Here is a 15,819-nt window from a genome sequence, read left to right on the forward strand (position 1 = left end):
TTTTGTTTCATTTATTTTGCCACCTGCAACATGCACCCCCCCACCCAAATAGTCTTTTTACTGCATTGCAATTTGCAGACTGACCATCAGCTCATGTCAAAAGTGAGTTTACCTTATTTCTTAGCCGATGATAGAAGCTGTTTATAAGTAAAAGTTATATGAAGTTGCAGATGTTTGAAATTCCCTGTTTAATATTCTTAGCTCCTGTATCTCTTATTTGTTTGACAGCTTTTCAATTGACTGGCTGACAACCTGTCACTGTCATGCTGATACAGTCGACCTACATCCATGCTATTGTGATACTGCAGCAAAGGCTTCTCACCTAAATTATACTGTTATTTGTGACAGATGGTGCAGATTTGACATGTAGAAACACAAAACCTGAAATTATAACATGTTTGTTTATTGCCATTATTTGCCATATTACTCAAGTCAAGTCAAATTTCATCCGTATAAATCCAAAATCAGTCAGTCAGTAGACTAACAATAGCATTTCAACAAGTAAACAAGATATACAGCCAATCTTCAAACTCCAAAGAAAAAACATTTCATAAATAGCACAAAAAAACTAAGTGTTTGAAAAAGAAATCAAGAATGTGAAAAAAAAAACTAAGTGTTTGAAAAAGAAATCAAGAATGTGAAAATAAAAGTGTTTTGAAGGATTATGATTACGAGATTTTAGGTACTTAGGAGCAGTTTTATTGCTGATCTTGTTTGACATCAACCTGTAGTAATGGTTCAGTTTGAGGTTGCATTGCCAAACAGATTTTTTTTTGGATGTTTCAGTATAATGAAAAAAAATCTAATAACAAGGGTTGTGTTACTTGCTTAGTGAAATTAGAGTGTAGTCAGCAGTTTTACTGTAATTTCCAGTTTCACAGTATTGACAGTGACTTTGCTGTGTCAGGGCTGAGGGAACATTGTGCTTTACTGCATCGTTTTTTGCCTTGTCACTCTATAACCTTCACCTTGAAACACTCACTCATTCTGCTCTACTTCATGCATATGCAGAGACTCAAGTTTGTGGTGACAGTTGGCAGAATTTTCTCCCTGTGGGTAGAAGAACTGAAACCCATCTGAACATGGTTTTAAAAGTGAGGATCTGCTATGCGTTTGATGTAGATTTGTCATGTCTGACACCATAAATGCATTTTAGTTTTATTTGAACATTGAAAATTTGTTGTAAAGCATAATGAGTATGAATATCCCAATCAAGTTCTTTTGGTCCTGGATATCTGATCTGATACTGAAATATACATTAATGCTGATTAAATCACAGCCTTCATGATCCAAATACTGAACGCTCTGGTTCAAAACTAAGTTTATAAGCCTAAATTGCTGATATGATGATGAGGAACTGGAAAATGTGACTGGTGAAATTGGCCTGACACAATTAGCTACAAAGAAGACATCTGTCAGTGTTGTGGGAGCTACAGAAACATAGCCCACTCACAGATTTAAGTTGTACAGTGGTGTTATGGAGTGAAGCTTCTTACCCTCACAAATGATTTTTGGCTACAGTACAGACATCAGTTTTAATTCATGGAATTAACATTAAAAATAGGGACAGCTGGTAAAATCTGCTGTCGGGGGCATTTGTCATTTTGATGGAAGTTTGATGATAACAAATTTGTGTCAGAGTTTAGCGACTGTGTGTATTTTGTTCAACTTCTCTCTTTGGTGTGCACAAATAAATCTTTGCTTTTACACACTCCAATTTTCACTTCGATACGCAGCAAAATGCTTGCACTGCAGGCTGTCATAAAGAAGCACAACACTAAGTTATTTCTCCCTCCAAAAGTTCTTAACAGCATTTTGGAATAAAACTCTTCTTCTAGATATATTTGTTGCAAAGTGTCATATTAAGGGCAAACATCTGTCAGTCATCTACAAGGTTAGTTTAAATCCCTATATCAGAAGACTGTAATAATACAATCCACGGTGACATTCAGAATAGTCAGGAAAGCGCAGATGGATAGAAGGACAGATGTGCGCTGAAGGGAAAATACAGAAACTGTATGCAAGAACTGCCATGTTGCAGGGTAAGAGTTTGGGAGAGATGATAGAGAGATATTCATATATCTATCTGCTTTCAAGTGGCTTATTCTTGTCAGGTATATGATGGAAACAAAATGAGCAGTAAGCAATGACTTTCTCAAGTTTGCCGTGACATTCCTAACATAGGAGGAGATACATTATACAGTATAAGTACACTATTATCCCTTCATCGTGTCCGTTTTTGCCTACGAATCTCTTTTGCACCCGGAACAGATCTAAACAGGCAGCAGGGTGCTTATTTAGTTGGTGCTCAAAGCACCTCAGGCCCTTTTTAAATATGAAGTAAACTGTAAATGGCAAACTGCTGTTTTTTTACAGAAACAAGATACTTTGCTTTACTGCTTTACCTCCTGAGCCACAGGCGCCTCAGTAGCTGTGCCTGGATGCAAAGGTACTTCAGAATAACTGAATTCACCGGTCACCTTTGCAGATGAAACTTATCTTGGCTGCCATTGGTGCCATAAATATAGATCTAGTTCATAAAGCTAGGCCATAAGATTGTATGATAGTAGCTGTAGTGGTGGTGGTGTTCGGAAGATTTCACATCCTAGTGTTACCAGGGAGATCTGGAAACTCTTACCATGGCTTACTATCTTTGTCTGAGCGCAGAAGATATCCAGAAACAGAATCTGCTTGATGTTAATGTGAAAGGTGACAATGGGGCCAGAGACCAGGACCCTCTATTCATTAGCTTGGCAGGTCAGCTGATCTGCTGTGTAATAGATGGGCTCGTGTGGGAATACGCAGGTTCTACGCTTAGTGCCAAAGAAAGAGGCCGTCAGATGGCAAGGTAAAGAGATTTTTTTTAGGTGGTTCTTTTCTATGTGGCTAACATAGAAAAGGACCTGCTTCTTCAAACTGGGGATGCGCTGACTGACATCCAGTGTAGCTAATATACTTACTGTTAGATATCTAGATACAAACCCACTTTAAAATATCCAAACTATCCATTTAACAGTAGAGCAGCTGTCCAAAATACTACAGAGCAACATGACTAACTCTTTTGTGACTGTTTTGTTACATCTATCATCCATCGAATGACTCTGCTGTAGCCTCAGTTGAGCTACAGATACACCTACAGATTTAAGGATAAGACGATTTGTAGACAAAAGGATGATTTGTAGAGAATCCAACACTATAAACCACCCGTAGGTGATGTGGGGTATCAGCGCTTACTACTAAAGCCACAGGGGATAGCACTGTAGTATAAAGTTGTAAGATGAAAAGGAGTTGAGAAATGAAAATGAAAAAGAAAGAAAAGGTATATCCACCAGGGCATGTCTGGACATTTAATAATTTGAGTCAATGGGAAGTCTAAAGAAGGAAAATCATTGGCCCGTGCAAGTGAGCTGCTATTAAAAAAGATTAAGTGTGGAGAGGAAGCACCTGGACCGGTCACAGTCAAACCGAAACTTTAAATTAGAAAGAGTCAGCAGTGCGATAACTAGCCACAAGACTGAAGAGGGTTGTTTTAAGCTCAGCAGGCCGAGCAGGCAGAGGACTGCAAATGTGAGACCAGAGTCTCAAACTCTCATATATTTAATATATGCTAAATACAGTAATTATACAACAGATTTTTAGAGCTTGCGGACCATGTAATCTTCTGAATCAAGCTAAAATATAAGTCATTGACACTGTACAAGATTTCCACTCAAGTTATATTCAGGTCAGTGGCTGTGCTGCAGTATGTAGTTTTTGTCCTCTTGTCCTTATGTGCCCGCTGGCTACAGTTTTATTCTGCAGCTCATTGTTTTTCTATAAGTCCATCTGTCTGGGAGCCGCCGTCAATGTCTGTATTGATTATCAGAGTCTGGAAACCAACATCTGCACCAATAAAAGCCTGAAGGCTTTAAATCGGTGGCTCAGACCATCGATTTAGGACAGATGAGAATGGAGCACCACCGGTGTCTGTGTATGTTTGTGTTTGGGTAAGGTATAAATGACTTGTCAGTTAGGTTACACTGCGTTGCACTGTAATCACACTTGAGTCACATACAGATTTATTTGTGTTAACTCAAAAGGCTTTAGTTAGGTTAATGACAGGTAACCCTAACAGTTTCACAAATGCAACATATTTGATTCAATGTTTTCACATTTATTTTCTGTGTTAGATACTATTTATATACCAGCATTTGTGCAGCAGTAGCACAGTAATCTGATCACATATCTACTGCCAATGAACACGTTATAGATATAGAAAAAGAAAATAAAGATTGCATTTTCAGATACTCCAAAGTTCCAAAGTAAAAATGCATAAAGTTATGCTTAAAAAGTGTGTTTTCTTTTATTCGGTTAAAGTTTATGAGCCAAATTTCAGGGAAGTCAGCACACACGTGAACTCTCAGGTATTAAAAACAACAATACTAATCCCGTGTTTACGGGATTAATTACTAATTAGCTGAAGCTGATTTCTTTAGTTTTGTATTTGGGCATAAATCAGCATGGACAAAGTCAAATGTAGATCTGCTGGCGATGTCATTAGATCATCAAAAGCTCTGGGAAACATGAATGTGTGCCACAATTACATGGCAACCCATCCAGATATTTCAGACATTGCCATCTGAAGAACCATGCTGCTAGCTTGGCTTACAGTATCTATTATATAAACTCTAGCATTGCCTGTATGTACAAATGAATACTTGTAAAAATCACCTGTTTGATCATAAAGAATGTCTTGTACAGTACATTGGAAGAAAAGGAGTCCAAAACTGTAACTCATCTTCAATCAGGAACTCCTTAGTCGTGTTTCATCAGTACCAATGGACAATATTTCTGTAATACTTCATACTACTGTGTATTCTCGAGTTATCATCAGAGCGTCTTCATCTTTTTCAGCTTCATGGTGCACCTGTGCTGTTGACAGAATTGCATCCAGTCCAGCCCATTAAAACAAGGCTTCTGCTGTTCTCTCATCTCTTTACTGTTTCTCAGCTCCTCTCTGTCCTCCCTTGAGTGTTTCTTCCTTCCCTTGATGTTTGCTGTATGTGTTGTGATTCTCATTCTTGGCATTTGTTTCAACTTGCTTAGAGGAGCAGATGAGTGAGGGTTTTTCACATAGAGGGTTTCAGCAGTCATAGAAATGCATTTCACAAATTGTCAAAATGAAATGTGAAATGTTTTTTTCTTAGATTTTGAACATTTGTCCTTATAATAAATTTTTTTTATTTTTATTCAGGGTTTAATATTTTCTTTGGCAGTAGATCACAGGGTTCTTTGTAGTAAAGCATTGTTAGTACTGTTACATTTGCATCTGTCTTGTTGTGTATTCTGTCACATTCGTTCATTTAAAAAAACACTACAGATATATTTATTTCAGTCAAATGTTTTTTCCTCCTCTGACAGCATAGATAATTTAGACACATACCCAAAGCCTTTATCAGTTCTCTATAGACTTTAAGGCAGTATCTCTCTCATTGCCACTTTCTAGATTAGAGAAGTTCTACTTTTCTACAAACTCTGATTTAGCATCTGCCACTGAGGAGTCTGCTGGATAATATTAGATCTGATGGGTTTAATTGCAGTGCCAGATCTCATCAGGATGGAAAGGGAATAAGAAAGACAGGAGGGAGAGAGGAGGGAGACAGAGGGGAGGATGGGTGATGGGTAGGCGCAAAAGAAAAAAAAGAAAAGGCAAAGAATGAAGAATATAGATCTATTTGGTCAAATTAAAACCGATTGAAAAGTAATACATGAAAAAATATATTAATCCTTAAATCTTAAATCTCAGTCTCTGTTTTGTTCCTTTCATACACGAGATGTAGTGGAAATGAATTTATTTACTTTCCATCATATTACTTATATTATCAGCTGCTATGTTGAAGTAAAGTCAATTAAATTCTCCTCTCCCGTTACCTTGTTTCATCACAGGTGTTGCCTTTGGGCTAAATGCACCATAGATTATACTACATTTACTATAGATTATACTAGAACATAGAGATAAAAATGACTCTCCAATAAAATCAAGGTCAGAATTTATTCAGTGAGGCCACAGCAGATGGTGAGCAGTGAGCGAATGAGTGAATGATTCATCAGTAAGTGGGTAAATGAGTGAGTTTGTGTCTGCGAGTGATTGAGTGAGTTATACTCAAGAGTGAATGAGACGGGAGAAATTGAGAGAGGAGAGAGGGATGAATATTGTGACCAAGGGTCATTAAGACTGTGCTAAATTTGATTTAACAGCAGTGCTAGATCGCCTTGGATGAATTGTTGAGGGGCCTGATTTAGAGCGTTAGAAGTCTGCACTGTGCCTCATCATTTTTGACTGGACTTGGTGTGATTTCAGGCATAAAGAGTAATATGTCCACACTCTCAAGAAGGTTGTGTTTTATAGAGGAACAAAATAGATGTGGCTTTGATTAAAAATATGCCAATAACTATAGATATTGCTACAATATATGATATTTTTCTAGAAATATAACTTCAAAAGAACTGAATCTTAAGGGCAGAGGCATAAATCGCTGTGCAGGTGCAACCACCAACTAATTCAACAGTTGATCAAGTTGCATTTATTTACACACTGGTGAAGTCTCTAACCAGGCCTAACATGCTCTAATCCATTGTCATAACATGCTACCTAAACCAGTAATTCCTTAAATCATCTCTAGTGACATTGTATCTTAGCCATCACTATCGAATTTCAACTTGAACTTCAGGTTTGTTGTCGTATTGGTGTATTAAATTACACATAATGTATGTGCTTGAGACAAATGTTCCTCTTAGCACTCTTATTGGTCCCAGAGAAGCAACAGAATCTTTGGTTTAGTTCGTTCTTAGTTTAGGTTAATTTAGTTTAGTTCTTCACAATAAATGCTAAACTGAAGAGGACATTAACATGATATGATAAAAACAATGGAAAATGCCAAAAGTAGAATGCATAAAATGAACAAACAGTCATAAATCATGTGTACATTTAGTGTTTCTTACCAAAACTTGAAAAACCTAACAAACATTTCACCTACACTTCCGTACATATCTTCTTCTCTGACTTTGTTGGTGCACTAAGTTTTTTTGCATGTTACCGTCAGCACCGAGAGCTGTCAATCAAGGTAATGTATACATTACATAACATTGTCTGAGTGCAGGTGTGTCCTTGTGCTTGTGACAAAAACTCCACAGGATATCTCTGCATATTAGATTCTTCCACTTCTAGCACACTGTGCTCACTCTAGAAAACATCTGTGCCTGGTCTGAAGTATTATGAGTGAGGTGTGCACATTCTGCATGTTCTTCTCCCATAAATACCAGGTTACAGCATGTGTGGGAAATTATGTGGGCCTTGATTATACATCGGATCCCTGGAGATTTTGTTCCTGCACCTTTCTCATTGTCAACATGTTCCCCTTTAGGAAAAGTCTTCATCGGCAACAAGCAGGAGATTGCAGAGAGCAGAATCCCTGAGTTGAACACGTACATGAAGGTAATCATATCTAATTTCATACACAGTGCAGTCTTTTATTTTGTGCAAAGGTTGTTGAGTTGTTGGCATGCTTGGTATCTTCTGCAGCGTGCAGTGCAGAAGCCTACAACTTAGTGGGCTGAACAATGCTGTAGGTGGATAAGCACTGACTCGGATATTTCAGCAGTAGTTTGCAGATCCAGCTCAACATGTAGGCGTTGTTGCTCTCTTCTCTTTGCTCTGCCCTGTGCCCACATCACGTCTGAGTGACTGTAGTTGTGGGACTTTTGACATGTTTTACTGTTGCTCCATCGCTAAAAACACGATCAGGTTCTCTTTCTCCCACTCACTCACTTCTCTTTTCTGTTTTACTCGTTTTTCCCACAACCTACGTGGTTCTCACTTTGCCACACTCTCTCGCCTTCGCTTGGCTTGTACTTGTAATCTTTTTTGCCTCATCTCTTCTTTCATCCACTCCTTCCAAATTTCCCACCACCCAACTCCAACTCTCCTTACACCCCCCCTTGTCTCCTTGGACCTTTCTAACCATTCATCCTGATTTTCCTTGTTCTCTGTCTCTCCTCCATCTCCCGCCTCATTATCTTTCTTTCAGTGCTTCTTTAGTTCATCCTCTCCTTCCTTTCTTCTAATCCTTTCTTCTCTTCCAGAGGTTGTTGGGTCTGCCAACATGGTTGTTGCTCGATGAAGCTCTCAGGATGTTTTTCTACCAGACGGACCAGGACAGCCAGCATCAACCACGCGCTCTTCGACGTCTCCGCCCACCTACCCGCAAAGTGTAAGCCCCTCTGCACACAGTGCTGAAGAGCACTAAGAGAGTGACTTGAAGTAATACCAAACAGTTAGATACACCCCATGAGCAGAAGGTCAGATGTGACTAAATATGAATATATGAATGTCTCCACAACATTTTTTTTTAAATCAAAGCTTCAGATCAGAAGCAATACTTCAGTTATACAAAGTGTTTCAGGGTGTAAAGGTGCCAGCCTTGGTGAATCAGGTCTAAACCTGAAGCATTTGTTGACATTTGAGGCCTTGTTTGTGCCCTCAATTGATTTGCATATTTCTTTGTGAATAAGATATCCTGCAGGGTCTCTCCTTGAGTACTGTGGTATCAATCTAGTGCCATTTTGCTTCAGTAGTTTAATTCCTTGAAGTGATTCATAAATTAAATAAGATTCAAATATTAAACTATTTGACTATTTGACTATGACATTTCTATGAATAATTAAACTGGCAACTGGAATGTGTTTGCATTTTAGTTTTTTTCAGGTAAAGATGTGTAGAAGCAGGAAGAGGATGAACAGAAATGACAGAAACACACATTTATTCCACCAAACAAGTAAACCAATAAAACATCACATAACCGGACAACATGAAACACATTTTAGCAACATGTGTACTATAAATCTGTTAATATGTCAGCTGGCATTGTCTAAAATTTAAAATGGTAACAGTAAATTGTACAACACTCAATTTTTAAACTTGGATATTGGATTTAAATCCTTTATATGTTGGCCTCACTTGCTGACCTGTCAATCAGGCCCTATAGACTTTTGTGACTCTTTATGGATGCTAAAACTTTGTTAGACTTACATGTATGCAACTTTAATTCTCCTTTTCTGTCAAAAATGAGTAGAGATGAGTTATTACTGTAGGTCTGTATATTGTTTAAAGGACGTCATTCGGACTAAAAATTTAACACAGATGAAACTGAATTGAGTTTTTTTTTGCAGATTTTGTAGTTCAAGTAAAACTGAATTCAACATCGATTCTTTATCTTTACTCCAACAGTCTTTAATTAGTAGTAGTGCGTTGAAACCAGGACCTAAATTACAGACCTAGCCCAGTGACCGGTGATACAGCTGTGCAAAAAGTCAAAGCAAAACACGATGATAAAAATTGTGGGTTTACATCTTATCCCTGCATCTCTGCATCCAGCATGAACGGATGCAGTTAAGTAGTGAGGAAGTGATGAAGGTAATGATACATACGTTTGGAATAGAGAAAACCCCACAAAGACTTTTTACCCTTTTTACAGTCCACTTCCTCATTAATAACAGCTACCTGGACATGATTGGCCCATTTCCCTGGGTTTAGATTACACCAGCAGGACATGTGGCAAAGTGGGAGTATCTCAATAGGAAATGATGCAAAGGTAGACTCTTCTACTTCCTCTGTTCTTGCATCCAACCTGCCTATATTTACATGGACATATGATTGCTTTGTGTGTTAGAACATTACAGAGAACTGTGATATTTCCTCTTTTGCCGCATATTTGATTGACTTATTTTTCTAGAAACCAGATGCATTTTGTCATGTAAAAATAACGCTGACAAGAGTTGAATATTATATAATATTCTGAAACTTAGATGTAGTTTATTAGACACGTGTGTGAGGAAGACGCATTTTGTTTCTTGAGTATTTTAACAAGACTTTGCAGCCATGCCGACATCTGCATAGCACAATGTATCATATCACAATGACAATGCTAACACGCTGAAGTAGAACAGTGTTTTTACCTTAGTTTAGCACATTAACATGCATAAAAAATTGAAGTGAAGATAGTGTTAGATGAAAATTAAGGATTGTCAAAGTTATTGCAATTTGAAACATGAATGCCTCCACTTACAACACTTAAACATACGTATAGTATTGTGCAAGGAAAAGTGTGGGAACATCAAAGTCTGCAGGATTCATCCTCTGGGGACCACGAATTTCTATGTAAAATTGCCATCCAATAGTTGAGACATTTTAACCTGACAGACCCACATTGCTATCTCTAGAACCTCCCAACGTCACACTGCAGTGATCAGGCCAACCATCACTTTGGTTCAAACCTCTCCACAGTCAGCCTGAAATATAACTGAAAGCAGGCACAATATAAGCAGAGCTCATGGTTTAAACGGTGCTACTCTTCTGGTTGTATCCTGGCTTGGTTTATTTTGTGTGTACACAGTTTTTACATCTCCGTCAGGCTCACAATCTATGCTGCAAAATAAAAATAAGGACACCAAGATGCATCCTTTGGCTTGAAAGAGAGCGAGACAGCTGTGGTTGAGTGACATAGACAGTGAATAACTAATCAGAAAGACAGAGAAATCAGAGAAATAAAAAGTTATTTTTTGATTGTTTCATAGTGGCTACATTAATCACCCAGCAACCCACCACACCACCACATAGCCCTGCTGCTAATTGCTACAATATACCTGATTTGGTCTGAATATGGTTTAATGATACAGAGATTGGACAGCAATTCTTATCAGACTTTAAAAGAACTTAAATGGTGAATTGGATCTCCCATCAAAAGATGATGCTATTGATCACACCTGCAGCACTTGTAAGAGACGACATGTACACTTATATCTGTTGTCTTTTGTCTTTGCCCTCTTTGTCTTTCAGGAAGACAGTCAAACCAAAGATGGACCTCTTCTCCTCCCCCAGGGCCGAGGTATGTGTCGTAATAATATTATTTTTTTGTTGTTGCTTCGGTTACAATCTCCATGGTCACCCACAGAGTAACAACTTTTTAGCCAAACAACCACGCAGAATGCACTTCATCACCTCAAGAAAATCCATGTGATCTTGTCAGCACCCTTGGTGTGACTTCTTGTCAGCACCCTTGGCGTGACTTCATCTTATGACACACACACACACACACGCACACATATACACATAACTTTTAGACAATACTGGCCACAGCACTGCATTACTACGCTAAAAAAGAAATGGCATAGACAAACATATTGATGTGACAAATCAATAAGGGTGACTTCATTCATCAACTACTTTGTCACACTTTTTCTCCTCCCGCTTGCCTGTGACTCCGTCGACCTCATCAATAGATCCCGCCTCGCTTCACTTCCTTTTTTAATTTCTGTATCCATCTCTCCTTTCATATTAACCTCCATCTCCCTTCTCACTTTTCCTCCTCCTCCCTGTTCCCCCCACCCAAAAAAAACCCTCAAGTTCATCCTTGTTTCCTTTACCTCTCCCCTCCCTCTGTCTTTTTTCAAGGTTGCAAGCATCTCTCATCCCCTCTCCCCCCCCATCCCCTCTTGCTCCTTCCCATCCACTCATTTTTATTCTGTTCACGCCCGCTGCATCAACATCGTAAAAAAAAGGAAAGAGGAAGAGTGTTTAAATTCTTGGGTTGTTTTACTGGGAAGGGTGTGTGTTTGTGAATTCGTGTAGCCGGTGTGTGGTTCAGATGCAGGGAATTCAGGTCCAAGATTAAAGTGGTAATGACCTGCCAATTAAATTCTCCAAGGAAGCCAAAAAGTCTCTTTTATTCTTTGTACAATCAGCACAATCCTAGACTGGTCTATGAAAACACTCACACCCACGTTTGTACCTTGTTTTTTTGAGGATATAACCCCTGTCATTAAATAACCCATTGTAACTACCTAACCCTTACCCTGACCTTGGGCGTGACCATTCATCTAGCCTTAATCCTAAACAAAGTCTAAACCAACCAGCCCTTTGAAGAAGTGAGGAGTGGCCAAAATCACCTCACCGTCCAGAAATGTCCTCACCTTTAAGGGATTAGAAGAGCATACTCATGCGCACGCTCAATAACAATCAACGTAAATTTTTTAAAATAAACCAATAGTGTCTTGTTGTGACTGTGTGTAATATTGTTTGCGTAGGAGTAATAATGTTGATAGTACAGTCAGACTGCTGGATGACAGCCCTTACTTTACTTTCTATGCATTATGTAAAAATTCAGTTTTTATGTACCTGCACTGCAAAGCTCCTTCTTACATACTAAGTCATTTTTTCCCTGTAATCCAGCGACCTAAAACAAGTTGACATAGTTTTAGAGAAAGGTGCCGAGACACTCGATTTACTTAGTGCAGCTATGATTTGCAACATTACGTCTTTATTAGGTGTACTCTGTATGTGCTCAATGAGGTCCTTAGACGTATACTGTGGTACCACAGGTTAAGCTCTACCAACGGTCACATCAAAATGTACCAACAAACATTTGTGCACCTTTGTCATCCTGTCCATGTTCTAGATTTGGATGTGCACGAACGACTTTGTAGCTTTAAAACAAGTAAAAATTATGGCAGTGCAGCAAAAGTATTTCAGAATGCAAATTTAACCCTTTCCTCTAATGCAGCATTCTTACCTAATTTCTAAATAAAATGTTGAAACAGGTATGTTTCTGCTGAAGACATGTTGAAATATTATCAGTCAACGGAAAATCAGTAGGCAGCTATTTTGATAACTGATCGATGACTCACTTTGCAACAAAATTATTGATAATGTAAGAATGTTTTGCTTAGTTTTGTTGTTTGTTGAGAGTTGTCAGGACAAAACAAGGCCTTAGACAGCATCATCTTGGACATTTTTCACCTTTTATAGCTCAAACAATAATCAAAAAATAATTGTTTATTTGCATCCCTTATCTGTACTGTACTGTAGTGGCAGATTTCTTTCTTACTTATTCTAGGAAAATGAGTTTTGTAGGATTTATATATAGATTTGCTTGCACTGTTTGATGCACGTTTGCACTTTTTGGCTGTAGTGCATACAGCCTATCATGTGAGTGCATGTCCACAGGTGAAGTGGGTGTGTGTTTTTCTTGAACTTGAGCTCTTGAACTCTGGTGTGCTTTATCCTCTTGCAAAAGCATTTAACTTTTTTTAACCTTGCACTATACAAAACACACACACACACACACACACACACACACACACACACAGTATCTCTCTGTGGTGTTTTATTGCCAAACTAAGAGCAATAACTCCATTTTACTCTCTTCTCTCGCTCTCTCTCTCTGCCTCCTTTCTCTCCCACACAGAAGTAAAACATTGGTATACTATACTCACGAAGCAGCCAGCCTACTCAACATTTATTTTAGCTTTCTCTCTTTCTCTTGGAGAAAAATGAGTGCCCCTCTGTGTGTTTTTGTGTGTGTCCTGTCGTGTGTTGTTTCAGTGCAGGGAAGTGGCTGTTAAACTCTGTCTAAACAATGATCAATGGCTGATCTGACCCTGATGGATAAGAGGAGAACGCAGGCATTTGTCACAGTAGAGCTGGTGCAAGCGTTTACGCTACGACACTTCATTCCACTCCACTTAGTATTAGCTCAGGCTCAGCTCCAAACAGTGTGATGAGTAATTGTTGTTGGCTATGGCACTATGAGCTTCAAATAAGGTCAATGGGACAGGATCCTCTCAGTTAATATGAGTTTAACGATGCATGAGCTTGAGGGCTGTCTTTGTTTGTCTGATGTGACAAAATTGGGAAGTGACAGACAAAGAAGCAGTGACAGATGATAAAGGGGAGGCAGAGCGTATGCTAGAGAGGCAAAAAAGATGGAGCGCAGAAATGGAAGAATCTCCCCCATATGACTCGAAAATTGAAATCAAGCAGGTCCTAATCGATTGAAGCTCACCCTGTCTTCTTTTGCATTGAGAGGCATTAGAGTAGAAATTAGATCCTATTTAGATAAGGACTTACCCGAGCAAAAAATCTGATATGCAGGTATGCGTTGTACTTGAAATATGCCTCTCTTAGCTTTTACCTGTATTAGGAACTGAAATTGTGCCGTCGAAGGATTATTGCCGCAGATGGATGTGAGTCATTGTGATAAAATGTAGGTTTGATACTGGAGTTTAGAAAGAAATTTGAGATCAGCCCTGCCGTTGCTTTTTCACAGTTTGCCTCAGTTGTTATGTTTCTAGGCATTTAGTTTAAATAGTCACTGTAAAGGTTAAGATGAAACATTGATAAGTCAGCAGGTTAAGTGTGAGTGTGTGTTTCTTCCAGTTCACTGGGTTTACAAAGACTCCGCTACTCCATTACTCTTTGTATCTTTTGTATTAACAATAAATGATTGACTGTCTAATCTAAAAGATAAATCCCAGCATTGAAGCGAAAGAGAATTATACCTTAACCCTGCAACTCCACTGAGCCTCTTTAGCCTGTTGTAGCCCACTGTTTCAGTCTCACCTCTCCCATCAGCCCTTTATGCAGTAGCAGCAGCAGCAGCAAGAAGCTGTCTTAAGCAGAATAGCATGCCCCTCTTGTCAGGCAATACACACAAAGATAAGAGAGACTATCAGGTCTCAAGAAATTTAACTTTTAATGAATGCTAATCTGACTGTTTGCTGAATGTCCAAAAACGATTTGGACAACTCATGAGTTTACAACTTTATGTGTGTTCTTCTGCTCTGTAGCAGCTGAAAGAAACAATAGATGCAGCCTTAAGTTGTCAAAGAGTAAAAAGTGTGTTACATGTTGATATTGGATTATTATAATTTATTATAACGTCCACTGATGGTTTCATAACATGCAAACTGTCCACAGTTTGAAGTCGGGTTTTGAAATCAAATACGTAGACGTTATGTTTGATTAATGCAGAAAGTGGCATTTGCTAACACCCAAATGCGTGCTGCATTTTCTCTGTGTGACAGGTGAAGAGCAGAAGTGACCTGCACACACACACACACACACACACACACAAAACCAGTGCAACCTGTGCTCATTCTTTTAGCACTTTTTTAGCATATTCAACCATATCCTCCTGTGATCCTTCACTCCAGGCCTTCTACGAAATGGGCCATCTGCTTGAAAAAAATACACTTTCATTAAACGTCAGGGAGAGAGAAAAAAAAACTCAATTCTCATCTCCACCTCCCTATTGCCAGACTAACGAGCTGAGGGTTTAACAAGCTCATTAAGGTGGGGTCGGTGCGAGTCTAATTGTACCGGATGATTGCTCCCGGGGCTGGCTGAACCCAAGGGTTGTGTGGCTACATTTAGAGGCCGGTCCTTTGCTCGGCACAGGAGGTGCACCAACAGAAAATACCTGCTCTGGATAAATTGGAGAATATATTTAGCCAGAGGAGACAGAACAATCTTATTATTTGCTTTGCATGGCTGGTCAAATTCTAAAAATGTCATCGAGGACGCCATTGTATTTCTTACATAGGTGCATTGCATATTAAAATTGCTGTGTATATACAAACGTGTGTCTTTGCTTCTTCTATGATAGATTTCATACTGCATGAATGTTGGGTAACAGTGCTCAATTATGGTTTCATACGTCTGAATTGCTCAGAACACCTATCCTACACCCAAACAGGAGATTTTTTTTTACTTCATGTCTGTTTGATTGACAGTGCTCTTGCTTTGTGAGCTGTTTTTGCTCCTGTTAGGATTGTAACAGGTGTAGCTACAATGTTAAAATTCATATGAATTGACGCAATCAGGTGAATTCACAGCAAATAACTAAGCATCTCTGGTGGTGTGCAGGGCCTTTAGTTAAATCCATTTGGTCAATAACAGTCCATCACCCATGAAAAGTACAGAACAGAAAAAATGGAAATTGATGC

At 38.8% G+C, this 15,819-nt stretch overlaps 2 protein-coding genes across 3 annotated transcripts in view; one reads left to right on the forward strand and one right to left on the reverse strand.

Annotated features, from left to right (window-relative positions):
• pvalb7 (parvalbumin 7) overlaps positions 1-15,819 on the reverse strand; it is a 34,493-nt gene that overhangs the window by 14,279 nt on the left and 4,395 nt on the right. The window lies entirely within an intron of this gene.
• ncf4 (neutrophil cytosolic factor 4) overlaps positions 1-15,819 on the forward strand; it is a 29,700-nt gene that overhangs the window by 1,773 nt on the left and 12,108 nt on the right. The window contains exons 4-6 of the mRNA XM_019253806.2: positions 7,404-7,474; positions 8,122-8,249; positions 10,874-10,922. Coding sequence (XP_019109351.1) covers positions 7,404-7,474; positions 8,122-8,249; positions 10,874-10,922 — 248 coding nt within the window. The remainder of the gene's footprint in view (positions 1-7,403; positions 7,475-8,121; positions 8,250-10,873; positions 10,923-15,819) is intronic.

Source organism: Larimichthys crocea, chromosome X (genome assembly GCF_000972845.2).
Source record: "Larimichthys crocea isolate SSNF chromosome X, L_crocea_2.0, whole genome shotgun sequence".
NCBI classification, from domain to species: domain Eukaryota; kingdom Metazoa; phylum Chordata; class Actinopteri; family Sciaenidae; genus Larimichthys; species Larimichthys crocea.